Raw genomic sequence first — 20,383 nt, 5'->3', positions numbered from 1 at the left:
CCTTAGCAGTGAATAACTGAGGGATGTAGCATTGAGCTCTTTACAGCTAGAAAGGATGTACTGCAAACTCCATAAACAGTACATTGAGACAGTCCTGATCACACACTTTACTCAAATGAACACTGGTCTCACCAGGTGAAGGTTCAAAGTTCCAGCAGCAGGAGTTCATCACTTGAATCCAATCATGGTAAGTGCTGAGACCTGGGTAGAGGAACATTTTGTGTCCATTTCTGACCTCAAAATAATCAGTTTCCCGTAGCTATTGCCTCAAGGCTCACAGTTTTATCATCATCTACAAGACAGCCATTCACATTCAGTGTGATTTATTTGCATCTTCATGTTTTGAGACTTGTCAAGAGTCCACTGATACTCATCATATGGAATCAAAATGTTGGTGTGACCAGCTTTCAGACAGACTCATCATGAATGGAAGACTTGCTTTTATATAACACCATTCACAATCTCAGAACAGCACAAAATACTTCACAGTCAATGAAGTACTTCTGAAGTGTAATCGCTGTTGTAATGCAGGAATTTTGTTCCTGTGAGAAGTATTGTATGCGATGGCCTGGATATGTCATGTTCCCATGGTAACTGCAGGTAGTATTCCACAGGAGAAATCTGACCTGTGGAAGAAATTCAGGGAATGGTAGCTAATGAAACAAAGTGAAGGATTGATGCGCCAGATTCCATCTTCAGGATGAAGGCATCTGTATCCAAAAGGTCAAAAATTAGACAAAAACTTCCCACACATCTGAAATCCACAGTCAGAGGAGGCAAATAACATTCTTCGCTCTGGGGAACTTGTTTGTTGTTCTGCTTTGAAACATATTTTTGATTGTGTTCCAAATGATCCTTAAACTGTCCCATGATGATGACCCTACTAAAGTAGAAACAAAGGAGAGCTTCCATTTCCACAGAAACCTTCTATGGCATTGCTTACTGTTGTAATGTTGGATTTGCAGCCATTTTGTGTACAGCCAAATCTCACAAATAATAATTTGAGAATAACCAGATAATCTGTTTTACAGATGATGATTGAAGGATAAATAGAGGTCAAAAACGGGGGAGAACATCTTGTCTCCTTTTTAACAATGTCTAAGCTCTGTATTACCAAGCCTTTATTTAAGATCAATGACCTTCTCCGCTTCACCAGGGTAAATGCCAACATATCTCTCTGTTGCCTCACACTTACTCTATCTGTGCCACTGCACTCACTTCCCAGCAATTCACATAGACCACCACTTTCAATGTTGTTTCAATGACTCTAACCCACCCCAATCCCCAGATTACTAACCATTCCTGTCCTCTGCACTTCCTACTCACTCACTCGAGACACCCCACCACTGCATCAGCAATAACAACTGTTTCAGTCACTTCCCTTCCACTCAATCTTTTCCTTTATCTCTCTGCAGGAGAAGACAGGCCACAGTAGGGTCAAGAGGGCAAAGATGGGTGACGTGGGGACCGACATTTGTCCCCTCACTCTCTTTGGGGAGAATATCATTGAATTAGGGGTAGGGGAATGGGTCTGGGTTGGATGCTCTTCGGAGCAGCGGTGTGGACTTGTTGGGCCAAATGGTCTGTTTCCACACTGTAGGGATTCTATGATTCTAGTAAGACAGGATCGTGATTCTCATGTGGTGATTCCAAGACCTCCATGGCTTGGCAGCGAAATAAGCTTCATTGGCAAGAGCAGCACTGCTCTATCATTACCGCCACTGTGAATGTGTTCTTAGCATGCTCAAGCTTCTAGCCCTATTGCCCAACTTATTCTCCATCTTGCTGTATGCATGCACCAAAAGTATCCACACATAACACTCAGCAGCTGCCAGAGATGCCCACAAATCTGTACTCTCATCGCTGTAGTCATTGCTGCTCAGGCAAGAGGGGGATGAGGGACTTTGACCTCACTGCAGCTGTACCTTCCTTTCAAGTAGATAGGGTGATGCAATCAGGCCGAGGAGAAACTACACTCATGCCTCTAGTAAGTCTGCTCTCAAGACACTCCAGAGGTGTCCAGCCATTCCACCTCCACCTCCACCTCCACCCTGGCTCCAACCCCCAACTCTGTGAAAGTGGCAGCCAAGGAGGGTGAGTCCGCATCTGGGCAGGTCACTTGCAACATGTCTGGGTTCTCCAGCCACAAAAACCCAGGGTCATTTGTCCAAACCATCAAGGCTCTCAGGCTACATTATAGGGAAAGCTCCCTCTGCCCTCAACCAAGGACGTTGGTACTGCACCTATTAGGCACTTAGATGGCATGGGTGACACTTCATTGTACACAGAATGTGACATTTGGCACTTGAATTCATCACCTCACTCATCGACTCTCATTTTAATTGCAGCCTTAAGAATGAAGATAACCCATCTTAGCACCATACAACATAAGAACACAGTCTTGCTACACCTTCCCTAGGAGCTCAGGATTTGTAAGCTATGTAGTTGATAATGCATGACCAGCAGACACAGAATTTTATCTCTAGTCTCCAATTTGTAAGTCCCTGATTAATGCAATTTCCCTTCGAGGGGCCTCAGTATCCACAGGTGGAGCCCACTCTTGCTAACTAAACAAAATAGACTTACTCCAATCACTTGGGTTTGCTGGTAGCCATTTTCTACATTTGTGGTAAAGTTGACATTTAGTTTAAGTTGAAGGTTTTCCAGATCATGCTTGAGACAGTGAACTGCAGGCTCCGCTTCTTGTTCTAGGTCCCACCACTCCTCCAACCACCAACCAAACTTTATCTTTCTTTCTGCATTGCAGACTTTGGTAACCCTTCAGCATTGAGCCTTCCCATGTGTCCACCCAACTGTTTTAATTAACTATTTATTTCCTCAGTTTATCCGAGCCCCAGGACTACTGCCTAGTCATGCCCAATGTAGAAATCCACTGCTCTCCTTTGAAGTCAGGGTGGTGGTGACCATTGATGACCCCTACCTCCCCCTCACAATCCTGTGGCCTCCCATTCTACAATTGCTCCAAACTTGTATGTAGAGTGGCCCTCTTCACAGTCACCGTCTGTTTTCCATCCCAGCATGCTGCCTCCAGCCCTCACACTCAAGTTCTTTATTTTCCCCCACATAGCACTGCCCCATTATAACATCCCTTGATGGCTGGTGACGAACCACCCCAATTCCGCAACCCCGCCCCCAAAAGGACTGACCATGGTCAGGAGGAGATTTAGGAGGAGAGCCCTGACTAAGGACTGCCCAGCCCTCGAATGAATCCTCAACAGCTCCCCAGCTAACTGAGCACTTATCCCTGGTCTGGTTGGAGCTGATCTGCTTGACTGACTTTGGCCCAATCCGTGGGCTGGAGGAATTAGATTCCCCCGACCCTGACTACACCAAACATCTAATTGAACATGGTCAACCCCTGGACAAAGATCAGACAAAGCCTCTGAGTGTGCCAGTACCCCCATCTGATTACAGTCCTCCTTGACTAGAGTAAGGACTACTCCCCTTAAGACTTTCAGATATGGCGGTTTGTTTGAAGCATGTGCAGAGTGTTTGCTGCATAAGCAGATGGCTCAAGTCGTAAGCATGAAATTGATGTAGCATACTGAGGTACAGCAACACATCCCCTTTGACAGTAAACATAACAAGCTGCCTGGCTCTCTGACTGTGCTAAAGGGTAAAACAAAACAGAACTACTGTTCTAAATGTAGCAGCAACGTGCTAAAAGCGAAGGCAAGGTAGAGGTGCTGTGAGTGTCCAAATAAGCACTAAGTTAATGAGTGCTAAGAACCCAGAGATGCATCCTGTTCTGACACAGAGCAAGCTGATAGGAGCCAGAAGGCAGTGAGAGCTCCTAAGTGCAGTAGTTAAGAGGTGAACCATATAAAGGTGAGTCAGGATATGCCGTGATGATGTGGCAAAGCTGGTGCTTTGCTAGTGCCAGCCTCTTGTAGGTCTGCGTGGAGGTGACCAGGAGTGTTAGGGAATTGTGGCTGGGATGGATACCAGGAGAAGATGCTAGAGACACCCACCAGATACCCGCGCTGATATTCCCATTGAGAAATGACATCACCCAGATTCTCACCCGGTTTTGGGAGATGCACAACCTGCTGACCACTGCGGCGAGACTTGGCAAGACATGCAAACTGGCCCCTCGCTGCTCATCAGCAAGATTCTCATCCAGTCGCTGAAACCTTCAGAGGAAAATCGGACCTTTTTCTCAATGTCAAGAATCTAAGTTCTCCAATCTCGATTTTTTTTTAATTCATTCATTCACAATATGGGGGCGTCACTGGCTAGGCTAACATTTGTTACTCAATCCTAACTGCCCAAGAGGGCAGTTAAGAGTTAACAACAATGCTGAGAGTCTGGAGTTACATGTAGGTCAGATAAAGTAAGGGCAGCAGATTTCCTTCCCTAAAGGACATTAGTGAACCAGGTGGGTTTCTCCTGACAATCGACAATGGTTTCATGGTCATGGACTCTTACTTCCAGATTTTTATTTCGGATGCCATTTGCCAGAACATTAGCTGTGTCTCTGATAAATAGTCTAGTGATAATATCTCAGCCAAGCACCTCCCTGATAATTTCTCCACTTTCTCACCATTGCCCATGTTTTTTCAGACACTGAGAAAATTCCACCCATTGTGTCCGTGCTGGTTGAATTTGCATCACTATAACTTAGTTAAATCCATCCATGTACTTAATAACTGAAGCACAGGCTTTCAGATTTTGTCTGGAATAAATCACAACTGTAGCTTTTCCTCAAAACTTGTTTCAATACTTCTCCTTGTTTCATCAATCCCAGGGAAATGAGCTTCCTGTTCAGGTACAAACTGGCTGTTTGCAGGTAATGCCTTTCCCAGTGCCAACTACACTAAACACATTAAACATGTTAAACATGAAAAGGTTAATCTTCAGGGCTCCTGTGATAAAAGGATGATGTTGTTGCCTCTCACATTGAAAATAGGAGCAAACCTAGGCCACTCAGCCCTTCAACACTGCACTGTTATTCAACTAGATCATGGATGATCCTCTACCTTAGCACCATGATCTGGCCCTATCCTCTGATATTGGCAGTACCTAGAAATCTATCAATCTCTGTCTTGAACGCATTCCTTAACTGAGGCACCACAGTTCTAGGGTGCAAAGAATTTCAAAGATTCTAAACTCTCCCAGTGAATAAATTCTTCCTCATCTCAGACTTAAATGGCTTTCCCTTTATTCTGTATCCCCTGTTTCAAGATCCCTACTCTCCCGTGAGAGGAAACTATCTTTCTGCATCTACCTTATGGAACCCTGTAAATATTATGTACCTTTCTGTGAGATAGTTTCTCATTCTTCTAAACCCCAGTGAATGTAGGCCTTGTCTCCTCAATCTGTGCTCATAGGATAGTGCCAGTCTGGAATCAGTCTGGCAAACCTCTGATGCACTCCCTCAATATTCCCATGCGATGAAGGCCTCCATTTGCTTTTCTACCTGTTTACTGCACCTGCCGCTGCTCTTCCAGCATTAGATCCTGTCTCATAGACCTCCAGACTTAGCCCTAACATCTGGCCTTTTGTGCACCTCTCTTTGCCGCACCACAGGCGGCTGTGCCGTTAGCCCAGTCTAAGCCTCAATAACCTCTGGAATTCCCTCATCAAAGCCCTCTGCCTCTTCACGTTTCTCCCCTCCTCTGAAACTTTCCTTAAAAACTCCAACTTTGACCAAGCTTTTTAGGTCATCTCTCAAGGCTTCTCCTCAGGTTTTGCTTTGAGTTTTGTTTTAACAGTTCCTTTTAAAAATATATATATATATATATTTAAGGCAATATTGAAGTTGCTGTTTCTGATCAGGCTCAGACACGAGTTTTCTTTAGGAATCTTCAGTCATCCTTTCCTTAAAGCATCACATTTAAATGGTGATACAGGAAGGACAAAGATGTGCAGGTTAGATGGACTGGCCATTCTAAATTGCCTTGTAGTGTGCTGGGATTTGCAGGATTAGCTATGGTAAATGTGGGGTTACAGGGATAGGGTGAGGATGCAGGTCTGGGTGGGATGCTCTTCAGAGAATGCGCGCAGATTCGATGGGTCAAATGACCTCTCTGCACTGTAGGGATTCTAAAGATAATAATTGGTCAACCACTGCCATTTTGTTCAGAGATAAGCAACCAAGGGCAGAATGAACATGAGTAAAAGAAAAAAAACTTTATCATATTTTGATGAAGATCCTTGAAGGTTTATAGTTCAACCCAGCATTCTTTATCCACTGACTGTTCAATTTAAGAAGCCCAATAAGTGATTGGGGAAATTATGAAGAATTTTATTCCTGAAAATCCCTAATGGCATTGTATGTACTGGCAGCTTCCACCAACTTCTCAAGGGCAATTAGGGACAGGCAATAAATACTAGCCCAGACAGCAATGGTCACATCCTTTGAATTACTAACAAAAATGTTTTGTTAGATAAAAACAGAAAGAACTGAAGATGCTGTAAATCAGAAACAAGAACAGAAATTGCTGGTAAAGCTCAGCAGGTCCAGCAGCATCTGTGAAGAGAAATCAGAGTTAACGTTTCGCGTCCAGTGACCCTTGATCAGAAAATTTTCTATTGTTTGTGATGCGGAATAAGTAAGATTCTAGCAAAGTGAGAGTGTCAATGTGTGTTGAGGCCCTGTCCCAAGGTCCATTCAGCAGTCGCAAGTTAAGTTCAAAGCGGCTACTCACCATCCCAACTCGGTTGATGGCACAGGTGAAACAGTGGTTGGCAATGGCTGCATTCCTAGCTTCAATAGGCCACATGGGTTCACTGAAACAGTCAAAATAACACACTTAGACAAGGACTTATAGGGGGAGATTTCAATTACATGGCAGCAAGACATTGGGGGAACTGCTTGTGAACTGTGCCCTGCCATATCTATTAATCATAAAAAACTCCGAAAGAAGTTTCTGAGCAAATGTGACTGTACCAAACTTAGATCAGGTAGAAAGCAGAACACTCCTGGGCTAAACAATATATTTCATAAGGAAGATGAAGTATATTTTTCCAAGATTTAATATGGTATTGGCCATTTTAATTTCATCATGGTCACAAGCAGTTAACTAGCATATTCACTCATGCAGAAAAGTTCTAACTCATTTTGTTGCCTTATTTGGCTGTCTGGAAACAAATTTATAGAAGAGAATGAGAGATACCCTGGGAATCATTTTCATTATTGCCACCAATTGTAGATATTTTTAATGAACTAGTTCATAGATGTTATTACATACCCCTGAAGTAGGTGGAACTTGAACCCAGACCTCCTGGCCCAGAGGCAGGGTCACTATCACTGCACTACAAGAGCCCTTTGGCACAAGTTGTAGACACGGACAGGGGAAATAATAATAAATGCAGCTGAATGTTGCGGGATTGTCAGCAAATAAGTGTCACTTGTGACCTATGACAGAGGATAGTTCAGTAAGGATGTAGCTGAAGATGGTTGGGTCACAAACCCTGCCCTGATGAAGTCCTGGCTCGAAGCTGATTGGCCGCTGACATACATTTTCCTTCAAGGCAGATATAGTTCCAGTCATTTGACAGTTTTCCACTGAAACCCCACTGATCTCCATTTTGATAGGGCTCCTTCCACCTCACCCTGGCAGTCAGCTGAAGTCTACGTTTGGCTTGAGGTCCTGACAAGGTTTGGGAAAAGTGGTTCTGACCTAACTGTAGCTGAGTTGGTGTGAGTAGGTAACTTGTGAGACAACACTTGAAAGCAGTATTGATTTGTTAGCTCCTTACGTCACTTCACTGAGCACTGAAACAGTGATTTGCCCAGTTGGAGTTTTTCTGCATTTTGTCCATAGTATATACCCACCCAGTTGTTCAATTGCCAACATGATAGCTGCACTGGACCAAGCGTTTGCCAAACTGTAATCAACATTTTCCCTCATTTTACATAAACATAAAGAACTGTAGGTGCTGGAGATCTGAAACAAAAACAGAAAGTGTTAGAGAAGCTTAGCAGATCTGGCAGCACCTGGAGTGAGAAAAATGTTTCAAGTCCAGTGACCCTTCATCAGAGCAGGTCTGACAAAGTATCACTGGACTCAAAATATTACCTCTCTCTCTATATAAATGCTGTCAGGCCGCCCGAGTTCCTCCAGCACTTTCTGTTTTTGATTTGCTGTCATTTTACTGTCAATAGTTCGGGTGATTGTTTAAAAATGTACACGGCCCCTTTAAGATTTTTCCACATGGCCACATGTGTGGTCAATTGAAGTGGTCAGATTGTATTGGGTCAGTGTCAGGACTGTCTGGACACTGCTCCCAGTCACAGCGTTAGAGGGAAGAATGACAATAAGCCTCAATTCGGTTAAAACATATCCCGAGTTTTGTTCAACACCAGTATCAGGAGATTGCTTGTTTGTAAAGAGCAGCCTACAACCTAATCCAGAAACACTACCAAAAGCCAGGACAGTAAATAATCCACCTCCGGTTGGTGAGTTGTACTTTTCTTGACATTTTGACAATCAATGCTTACAGAATCCCCCTCTAATCAGACAGATCAACAAAAGCAACAAATATTAGTCGACAAGGGCCCATATAATCCAAAGGTTACAGGGCTGAGTTAAATGTAATATAGCCCTTTAGTGTCTGACTCGCACAATGGTGGTGCATTTTGATCAGATTAATAGGAAACCATTCACCTTATCAAAACACATCCGTTTTGAAAATTTTGCGTTACTGAACAGTCAACTTTGTCTAGCCTCTCCTAACAAAATATTCCTACCTATTGCTGAACTGTAATTAATCTCTTTAGTTTTTTTTCCACATCCCTGACATCTTTCCCAGAGTAAGCTTCTGCTTTGGGAGTCTAACATTCTAACTGAAGCAATGATTCGTACGTGCTTTCTGTCCTCAGCTTCCTAAACAGTCCTGATGAAGCTACAAGAGAATGAAAGAATGAATGAATGAATGATTTTATTGTCTCGTGTATTTTACAGTGAGAAAAACAGTAAAACACAGCGGAAAGCTTTTCCACTATCACCACGATCTGGTGCCATTTTGAATAGTTTTAAGAATAAGAAAAAAAATAGAAAAATACAGCTGAAAGAGAGTCCATCATTCCTGAGCCAGCTCATTATCAATAATGCCGAAGAACAAAGAACAGTGCAGCACAGGAACAGACCTTTCATCACACCAAAACTGTGCCGATATATGACGCATTTCTAAACTAAAAACCTTTTGCTTCTACACGATCTGTAACCTTCTATTCCCTGCCTGTTCATGTATCTGTCAAGGCGCCTCTTAAAAATTATTAATGTATCTGCAGCTACCACTTCCTCTGGCAGTGCATTCTAGCTACTTACCACCTTCCGTAGAAAAACCTTGCTTCTCACATCTCCTTTAAACTTTCTCTCCTTTACCTTAAACCTATGTCCCCTAGTAATTGACATTTCTATCCTAGGAAAAGGATTCCCACTCTCCATGCCTCTCATAATTTTGTAAACTCCTATTAGGTTGCCTCTCAGCCTCCATATTCAAGTGAAAACGAACCAAGTTTCTCCAATCTCTCCTCATAGCTAATAACTTCCAAACCAGGCAACATCCTGGTTAAAAAAAATTTCTATACCCTCTCCAAAGCCTCCACATGCTCTGGTAGTGTAGCATCTAGAACTCTATGCAATATTCCAAATTTGGCCTCACTAAGGTTCTATACAGCTGCAACATGACTTGACAATTTTTATACTCTATGCCCTGACCGATGAAGCCAAACATGCCATACGTCTTATTAACCATCTTATCCACTTGTGTTGCCACTTTCAGGGAACTGTGGATCTGTACACCTAGATCCCTCTGTATGTTAATTCTTCTAAGGGTTCTGCTATTTACTGTATACTTCCCCCCTGCATTAGATCTTCCAAAATGCATCACTTCACATTTTTCCAGATTAAATTCCATCTGCCATTTTCATGTCCAAGTATCCAAACTATCTATACCCTTCTGTATCCTCTGGCAATCCTCCTCACTATCTGCAGCTCCCCCAATCTTTGTGTTGTCTGCAAACTTACTAATTAGGCCACACATTCTCTTCCAAGTCATTTATATATATTTACAAACAACAAGGGTCCCAGCACAGATCCCTGCAGAACACCACTGGTCACAGATCCCAAGTCAGAAAAGCACCTTTCCAATGCTTTGTCTTTTATGACCTGTATCCATCTTATCAGCTCACTGCTGATTCCGTGTGACTTCACCTTCTGTACCAGCCCACCATGAGGGACCTTGTAAAAAGCCTTGCTAAAGTCCATGTAGACAACATCCACTACCCTGTACTCATCAATCATCTTTGTCATTTCCTAAAAAACTCAACCAAGTCCACGAAACACGGTTGTCCTGGACAAAGCCATGCTGCCTTTTGCTAATAAGTCCATTTTTTTTCCAAATGTGAGTAAATCCTGCCCCTACAAATCTTCTCCAATAATTTCCCTACCACAGACACAAGGGTCACCAGCATCTAAATTCCCAGATTATCCCTGTTGCTCTCCTTTAAACAAGGGCTGAAATTTCCTCCAACTAAAAATGCATATTGTACGTTTGACCAGAAACTGAACTGGGCCAGCCATACAAATACACTGGATGGGAACTGTGCAGTGAGTAACTCACCTCCTGACTCCCTAAAGCCTGTCCACTATCTACAAAGCACAGTGCAGGAGTGTAATGGAATACTCCCCTCTTGCCTGGATGTGTGCAGCTCCAACAACAGGAGTTCAACACCATCCAGACAAAGCAGCTCGCTTGATTGACACCACATTCACCACCTTCAGCATTCACTCCCTTCACCATTGACGCTCAGTAGCAGCAGTCGTATTATCTAAAAGATGCGCTATAGAAATTCACCAAACCTCCTTCATCACACCTTCCAAACTCATGATCACTTCCATCTAGAAGGAGAAGGGCAGTACATACATGAGAACTTCACCACTTGCAAGTTGCCTTGCAAGCCACACACCATCCTGACGTGGAAATATATGGCTGTTCCTTCATTGTTCCTGGGTCAAAATTATGGAACTCCTCCCTAACTGCCACTGTGAGTGTACCTACACCCCAAGATTGCAGCAATCCAGGAAGGCAACTCATTATCTGCTTCACAGGACAATTAGAGATAGGTAATATCTCGCTTAGCATGAATGAATGAACAAAGACTTCATTGTCATCAGTCCCCACAATAAACTCCCTTTCCCAATTATCAACGCCATTCCTCTTCTATAACAGGCTTTAGGCACTGAACCAGATTGCTCATAACCACATATTCATCTCTGAGCTGAGATTCCAACCTCCCATTCCATGATCATATTGAATAGTGCAGCAGGCTCTACGGGTTAAATGGCCTATTCCTGCTCCTATTTTTTACATTTCTATGTCCTGTTTGATAATTCTGATGTGAGGTTTTACTCCAGTGAAGGCTCAGTCTGTTTTCCATCCCAGTTTTAGTGACGTGGACTGCTTGCTGTGACTCCTTTAACAGGATATAGTCCTCACCTTTATCCTCAAAGCTCAGGGTTCATTTCAAGCTCAGCACATTGTTAAGATACATAGTTCACTTGAGATCACAGTGTTCGAGGGCTTGTCAATTAAATGTCAATGTTAAACCTCCTCTGCCAACACCATTTTGCAACAGCTGAGAGATACAGTATGTTTGTAAATATGTAAATGTGAAAATATGTTCAAATAGATTTATAAAACTTCCTTCTGGCAAAGGAGACTTCCATCCATATCCTGTACAGCTTTCACAATAATCTTACCCTTTGGTTAACTGGATTTGCACTACAGGCCAAACAATCTATATAAGTTTATCATTTCACTCAGCTAAGTAGGAAGAGATCCCCTTTCCCCTTACTCAGCCCGATCCTCAGTTTGAAAGATGTCCTACATTTGGGACTCTGGGAATTTAGAAAATACAACATACATCCATGAGCAAAATAGTTATTTGTAGATTGCAGTGTTTAAGGTTCAGGATGAATGGAGTCACAGTGAAGAAGTTACGGCCATCTGTTCAACCAAATGCTAGTGTAATGAAACTAATCAGTGGAAATGATGTGCACCATGATATCAATAACTATTTGGCAAGAACATCTCGTGGCTTTGGCCAAGCAGAGAGTGAAATGTCACCACAGGCTATCCGTAATTACAGTCACACTGTTCTCTCACCTCAGCTCCCCAACAGTAGCACAGGGGTTGAAGATAATTTCAGCTCCATTGATGCTATACATTAACCAGTTCAAAGGGTGATGTCGACCAAAGCAGATATTAACAGCAATCCGTCCAAACTGAGTCTGAAACACTTTGTGTCCCGTGTTTCCCTCCATGTAGTATGTAGACTATGAACAAAAAAATTTCCATTACCAAAATTACAAGTTTGAATTTAATGTAAGTTACAACATTGGAAATTCCTCCAAATCGCACATAATCCTGACGTGGGATGCATTTAGATATTACACTTATATACAACTGCAATTTCTTCATCTTCACTGGATCCAATTCCTGGAATGCTTTTTAACGGTAGGAAGAAGATTCACTAACTTAGTTGTGGCACCTTCAATCAGGATTATTCTGTTTCGGTTAAGGAGGAGCAATGTTTAAACAAAAAAAGAATAGAATATAACTGGATAATTGGACACAAAATGCAGAGGTGGAATGAAACCAGAATTTCTTTTTTAGAGGAGCTACAGGTGTTCACTGCCTACAATACAGTTTATCAATACAAGAGGTTACAGAGAATTACACAGAACATATACCTTAGAAACAGGCCAGTTAACCCAACTAGTCAACTGTGCTGATATTTCTGCTCCAAATGAGTCTCCTCCTTTCTTCATCTATTCCCATCAGCATATCCCTCTAGTCTTCTTGCCGTTTTGTGCTTCTCCAGCTTCCCCTTAAATGCATCTCTAATGTGACTTTAACCAATCCCTGCAGTAGCAAGCTCCACATTCCATCCAGCCTTGGGTAAAGCAGTTTCTCCTGAATTCCCTGTGAGATTTATTTCCTGAAAATTTTATATTTATGGCTCATGGTTTGGACCTATCCCCTCTCCCCCACCCACAATTGCAAATATCTTCTCCATATTTACCCAATCAATTGCTTTCATTATCGCAAAGGCATCGAATAGCCATCTCGCTGCCTTCTCTTCTACATGAAAGGAACAGGAGCCTGTTCAATCTTTCTTGATTGATATAATCTTTCAGTTCTCAGATCATCCTTGTAAATTGTATCTTTTACATTCCTTTTTATCCTTTTTGTAATAAGAATACCACCGATGTGCACAAAATGTCAAGTATGGTCTACCTAAGATTCCATGTGAGTGTATAAATTCCCTAATTTTCAGTTATATCCCTCAAGCAACTAGCTCCGGCATTTTGTTTGCCATTTTCTAGCTATATCATTACTTATGTTAATTGAGATATCTGTAACCAAAACACTGCTTATAAGGGCAGTAGACGCAGAAATCGTTACAGCATTTAAGCAGTCTTTAGATGTGCACTTGCAATGCCAAAGCATACAAGGCTATGGGTCAAGTGCTAGAAAATGGGATTAGAATAGTTAGGTGGTTGTTTTTGACCAGTGCAGACGTGACAGACCAAACAGCCTTTTACTGTGCTGTAGATCTCAATTACTATGATTCCAACCCTCTACCCTATTTAGACTTCTGTTATTTAAACAAATTGTCTGTGGCCTCTTCATTCTTCCTGTAAAATGCATGTGTCGACTGAACATATTTAGTCTCGCTAAAAACCAAGCATGATGTCAAAAGCTTTTCATCTGGCGTGCCTCAGGGTGGACCCAAGAATAGGGCATTTCACTGGGACAATACCTGGACAGGTTGCTCTTTTCTACAATGACAGATTCTTGCAGACAAGTATATATGTAGCTTCTAGATTACACCTAAATTGCAAGTCCAACTGATAATCAAACTGTCTGTATGATTATTAGCACACTCAGAGTTGTTTAGCAAGTACAGTTCAATTAGAGAATGAAGTCAAACATTAGATATTAGCTAGTCACCAGTCATACTTACAATGTGGCTTACTTGCTAAAACAACACAAAATTATAATCATACACAGTTCCATGTCCTCTACACACAAAGAAAATGCTCAGGCATTGTGTCCTTTTTGAATTAAACATAAGGGTGAGGGACAATTAACTCCCTGATGCATCTTCCATGGCACAGTCTTGACCAATCAGAGTTGACTTGCTAACCAATCACCACCCTTTTATATTGCAGAATGAATTGTTATTCGTTCCAAAATTTGACATTTTTGCAATTCTACCCTGATGAGTGTGAGATGAAAAGCCTCAACAAAATGTCTTTATTCAGCAGTTCTCATTTCCACACCGCCAAGTGACTATTTGAAAAGTATTTGCCAATTATACTCCCATTCTGCAAATTTATTAATCCTTTCTTGTATTTTGTCCGTGTTCCTCAATATTAAGTGCAACTCAAATTTGGTGTCATTGGCAAGTTTTGAAATTGTCTTGCCAATTCTGAGTTTATATTGTTTTTGCAAATAATGAACAACAGTGCTCATAGCACTGAGTCTAGTGGGACATTGCTCCCCAGATTTTGCCAGTCTCAGTAACTTTTCTTTATTCACTCGTGGGATTTAGGCACTGCTAGCTGTACCAGTCTTTATTGCTTATTCCTAATTATCCTTGTGAAGGTGGTGATAAGCTGCCTTCTTGAACTGCTGCAGTTGATTTGGTGTACATACACCCATAATGCTACAAGGGAGGGAGTTCCACGATTCTGATCTAGCAACAGTGAGGAACAATAACATATTTCTAAACCAGGACATTGAGTGGCTTAAAGGGAACTTGAAGTAGTGGTGTTTCCATCTATTTGTTGAAGACCGTTGGACACAGGACATGACCCTGAGGAACTCGGAAGCAGGGAAAGACTCTTTGCCGCTGGTTAGTGTCATTACTGGCACATAAAAATGGTTGTGATTTCTGAAGGTCCAGGACGTCTCTGCGCAAGTTCCTCAATGATCTTCATCTATGCCCTTCCTTCTATTATAAGATCAGAAATGGGGATGCTTGCTGTTGAATGCTCAGCACCCATTTTGACTCCTCAGATGCTGATGCAATTTATGTCTATATGCAGCAAGACCTGAACTATATCCAGTTTTAGGCTGAAATGTGGCAAGTAACAGTGATGCTTCACAAGTACCAGGCAATGACCATCTCCAACAAGAAAAAATCTAAGCATCGCCCATTGATTTGATGGTGTTACTAGTGAAATCCCCACTATCAACATCCTGGGGGTTATTGCTGACCAGAAAGTGAACTGGACTAGCCTTAAAAATACTGCTGCTACAACAGGTCAGCGGCTAGGAGCTGTGCAGCAAGTAACTTACTTCTTTACTCTCCAAAGCCTGTCCACCATCTACAAGACACAAGTCAGGAGTGTGATGGAATACTCTCCATTGCCTGGATGATTGCAGCTCCAACAACACTTAAAAAGTTGATGCCATCCAGGACAAGGTAGCCCGCTTGATTGGCACAACATCCACAAGCATCAGCACTCAGTAGCAGCAGTATGTATTATCTACAAGATACACTGAAATTCACCATGGTGCCTTAGATAGTACCTTTCAAACCCACAAACTCTACCATTTAGAAAAACAAGGACAGAAGACATCATTACTTGTAAGCTGCCTTCCAAGCCACTCACCATCCTGACTTGAAAATATATTACCGTTCCGTCACTGAATCAAAACTCTCAAATTCCCTCCCAAACAGCATTGTGTCCACCTACAGCAATTGGACTGCAGCGGTTCAAGGAGGCAGCTCACCACCACTTCTCAAGGGCAAGTAGGGATGGGCAATAATGGCCAGCCCAGCCAGAAAATTCCCAATCCGTGAAATGAATTTAAACAAAAACCATCAGCCTTTTGTCTTTATGACAAAAACCAGACATAATGCTGGAAAAAGGACAAAGTATTTTTACTCAGTGTTTGTCTGCATACAAGTTCTGCATATATTAGGTGAGATAAGGTGGGGGGGGCGCTTGATAGAATCCCAACAGCATGGAAGCAGGCCATTCAGCCCATCATATCCACACCAACCCTCCGAAGAGCATCCCACCCAAACCAACCCCTTTACCCTATCCACGTAATTCTTTCTTTACCATGGCTAACACAGCTAACCTGCACATCCCCAGACACTATGGACAATCTAGCATGGCCAATCCACCTAACCTGAACATCTTCGGACTGTGGGAGGAAACTGGAGCACCCAGAGGAAACCCACACAGACATGGGGAGAATGTGCAAACTCCCCACAGGTAGTCACCCGAGGGTGGAATTGAACCCGGTTCTCTGATGCTGTGAGGCAGCCGTGCTAACTACTGAGCCAACTGAGGTATTACGCATGGAGTATTGATCAGGTTGCGATGTTCATAGTAAACTGCTGCTTGGGATTACTGCAAAGATCCTCATAAAGAAGTCGATGAATAAACTTGTCATTAGCCTTTGCAAGCATTCTGACCACTAAGTGCTGGCACTGCACTCATGCACATCTCAATAGCATTAATGTCACACTTTGTCAAATGTCGGGAAAGTCACAAAGCAGATGCAAGACATGTTCATGGCATGTATTAAACCAATAAAATCATTCAACACATGAGCAGGAAAATAACGTCGGACAGTAGGTTAGATAATACATCAATAAATAATGGGGGTTGTAAGAAGTGCAGTGCAATAATTATGAGTCATTTCATATATAGTTTTGATTGAACAAATTAGCAAATGCAGCCTTGAGGTGAGGGGTTGCCTCTTGCTCCAAACTTTTATGTAGAGCTAAAAAGTCCTGTTTGAGAAGGTTTGAGAAGTGCGGGTCAAATCTCGTTTTTTACTTGGGTGCAACTGAAACAATGAGGTACATTTGCTGTAGACCACAAACCAGAATTGCTGGGGGATGACCATCTGAAAATAGCTAAAATCCTTGTTTGATATTATTTGGGACAATGTGACTAACCAGGATCGATGGTCCCTTACTTTATGAGGCCAGCTGTAGTCTAGACAGTAAAGGGAGAGCTCAGATTGATTAATTCTTCCTGATCAAATCACCAAAACTCTGAAATTAATATGATGTGTAGCAATGTTATTTTGGGGTGGCAGACAATGATTGCTCTGGATTGTAGACATTGGTTGCTGCTAGTTACCTTGGGGATTGGGGTAGGATGTAGATCAGTCCAGCCATGCACAATTTGCTGATATTCTACCTGTACTGACAATGAAAATACATCAAAAAAAGATTTTGTTTTGGCAGGACCATGCTGTGTTTTCAGCTTATCAACAACATATGGGAGAGATAAAAACAATTGAGTCACTTACTGCAAAGAGTTGGACACAAAGATTTTTGAACAGCTCTCATGTGGATTGGCACCAGCATCATTTACACACCTCCAGAGGTTTCTGGCTGTGGTATAGTGTATGGTTTGTTGTACCTTGCAAGGATTAGTCTGTTTTAATGGACCTATTAAAACTCTTCCTGTAAATCAAGGCACATTGATCAGTTTTTTTTAGAAGGACAAGCTACAAAATACAATTAACTACTTTAATGGCTTTTAAGTTTCCAAAATAGGGGTCATTTTTCCTGATACAACAGTGATTACACACAAGTGTCCATCAGTAACCAATCGTAGTTTTCCAGCCTGCAGCTCTTGTTAGACTGAAAACCTATCTATTAGGTGAAATCATTGGGTTTGGAGAGAAATTGGAATCAGAAAATAAAATCAATGCGCAAGCTAAGATCAATGATGTATTTATGCAGTGATCTGATTCCTCACACAGAATGCAGGTGAGTGCTTTTGAAAATGAAGCAAATCTCTTCCATTATTGTGGGCAGGATATATTTTATTTTCCTTCGAGAAGCAAGCTTCACGTTGTTGTATGTTGTGGTACCAACTACTGGTAGCTTGTGTTTGAGATGGAGTGCTGTCACCAATCCTCGTTTCTGCTCATTTAAATAAAATCAAATAACAAATTAAATGATTATTTAATGGGAGACACTATGACAAAAGTCAAAATCTTAAAGGAAACTGAACCTCTTTCCTAGTTATCACCTCATACCTCAATAAGACTACAAGACAGAGGAACAGAAGTAGGTCATTCAGCTCATCGATGTGCTCTGCCATTCAATGAAATCATGGATAATTTGATAATGGTCAACTCCACTTTCCTGTCTTTTTCCCCGATTCCCTTACTTATGAAAGATCTGTCTATCTCAGCTGTGAATATACTTAAAGATCCAGCCCAAAGAACCCCCTGTGCTAAGGAATTGTAGGTCACGAGCTCTCTACTTACCAGACAGCAGCAAATAGTGTAAAAAAGCTTTAAAAACAATTTAAAAATCAGTCTGCTTGGACATGTTATAACACAACTCTGGAGCAGGGGGGACTTGAACCCAGACTCTCTAGCCTACAGGTAGGGACAGACACTATCACTGCACCATAAGAATACCCAGTAAGCAGAGTGGGGCTGTGAATTGAATCCCCCACTCAGGACACTCGCAGCTGTCACGATGGACTCTGGATAAATACTCACTAATGGATTGAGGTTCAAGGAGTTTGCTGCCACCAATGCTCCTTTCTACTGTTTGAAATTACAAATTAACAATCCCTGATGAACAAGTCTTGCCCCTCATCCAGTTGCAATGCAACGAGATCTTGTTGGTACATTATACTGTTAATTGTCCAATTACGGAGCACAAGTCAGTCTGCTGTCCATTTCACTACAAATGCCAGTTTGTTCTCTCTTTCCCAATCAACACCCCAAAATGAGAAAAACCAGTCCTTGCTTATTTTTAAACAAGCTGTTCAGAGATGTTATTACACACCTCTGGAAGCAGATGGGACTCGAACTTGGTTCTACCAAGAGATACTACTGCTCCACCACATCAGCCCTCAAAATCAGCCCCAGTATGTGTTTCACTGTGTATTAGCTACTCTGTATTATTTCTGGAGCATGTCTTGGTTCATTCTTAAAGGGACTATCATCAACAACATTGTCAAGTGCCAACATTTTTCTCAAGATTCTGAAATCCCTCTACTTCTGAAGGTGCTGAGATTTGGTCTGACTCACACTGGCACCTTTAGCTACCTTGTCCAACTGTTACATAGAAGTCCATCTCTGACTGTGCAGGGCATGGCAGCTGTAACTGAGCCAGCTCTCACTTGGTATCTGCCTTTGCCCAAGAGGGGTGACGAGACAGCAAACCCCCAACCCTCCCCTCGGCACTGAGGTTAAATAGTATTAGGCCTGATTAAACCTACAAATTCTGGTCTGTATGACACAGTTACAAAATCAACTGCACCATCAGAGGAGCATCTGCTAATCTCTCCCCAGCTTTACTGAATGACGCAGCAGGTTAAAAAGCAAGCAACTGCCTCCTTGGAAGAAGCAGATACATTCCAACAACTCCCCCACACTTCTATCCCGATTGTTTTTACTGTTGGATTCCAACTGACAGAACAGTCAGAACACAGGATTGCTGCCAAGCACTGCATTCCCTAGCCAAGCATAAACCTCCAGCAATATTTCTTTTAAGAGCCATTTCATTCCAAAATCTGAGTAGATTTATGTACTTGGGAGTGAGTACTGGTGAAGTACAACCTCACTGACACTGCAAATCTTTCAGTTTCATTTTATCATCCATACAAATCAGCCAATGGCTCTACACTCATTCAGTCAATTATTGTCACTGTCTCATTGCTTAGGCACAGTACCACTCAGGGTCAGAGCGATAGGCTCCAATTGAAGGCTTTCCACCTCTGGAAGTGCTGTGATCAGAGATGTAGTAGGAGGAAGATGTGTTACCTTAAGATGGAGTCGCTCTCTGAAGGCTTTTTGAAAAGATAAACTTAAATGTGTCTGTAGCCATCAGGCTACCTTTGTAGATGGAAAATCCCAGAAGGCTTCAACGGCTGTGGTGCAGCCTCAATGAATGGCCTGAGTGGAAAATTCTAGTCACCACCTGCTTAGTGGCTTCAATAAGCTTGTCAAGGGGTATTGGTGCATTGATGTAGCCATCACCACCCCTAGCCCTCCTCACATACCAGTCTCTTTGAAAATGGCCTATGGCGATAACAAGACAGAAAACCAGCATACTGGCTAACTGCCCCAAGACAGAAATCGAAAAATGTCCAGATACATCTCTCTATCTAGTTCCTGTCCACGCTTCTCTTGCTGTATGCTCCTCTCACTCTGTTCCACCACCTCTGCGTTCCCCTCCATCTCCACTCTTACTCTTTGTCACCCTCTTCTTCGTCTAACCCATTCTCTGTCTCTTGCCTCCCTTTCTCACTCTCAGAGTTATAGAATTTTTATATCACAGAAAGAGGCCCTTTGGCCCATTGTGTCCACACTGGTTATCAATCATCCATCCATTCTAATC

General features: G+C 42.3%; 1 protein-coding gene across 3 annotated transcripts in view; it reads right to left on the bottom strand.

The window, feature by feature from the left end:
- Positions 1-20,383, bottom strand: part of upb1 (ureidopropionase, beta) — a 129,945-nt gene that overhangs the window by 18,092 nt on the left and 91,470 nt on the right. For all 3 annotated transcript variants that reach the window (XM_048611786.1, XM_048611785.1, XM_048611788.1), the window contains exons 6-7: positions 12,139-12,308; positions 6,672-6,753 (exon numbers count right to left, since the gene is read on the bottom strand). In XM_048611786.1, coding sequence (XP_048467743.1) covers positions 6,672-6,753; positions 12,139-12,308 — 252 coding nt within the window. The remainder of the gene's footprint in view (positions 1-6,671; positions 6,754-12,138; positions 12,309-20,383) is intronic.

Source organism: Rhincodon typus, chromosome 24, assembly GCF_021869965.1.
Source record: "Rhincodon typus isolate 14 chromosome 24, sRhiTyp1.1, whole genome shotgun sequence".
NCBI lineage: Eukaryota > Metazoa > Chordata > Chondrichthyes > Orectolobiformes > Rhincodontidae > Rhincodon > Rhincodon typus.
The sequence above is the reverse complement of the archived record's forward strand: the minus strand, read 5'-3'. Positions and strand labels throughout refer to the sequence as shown.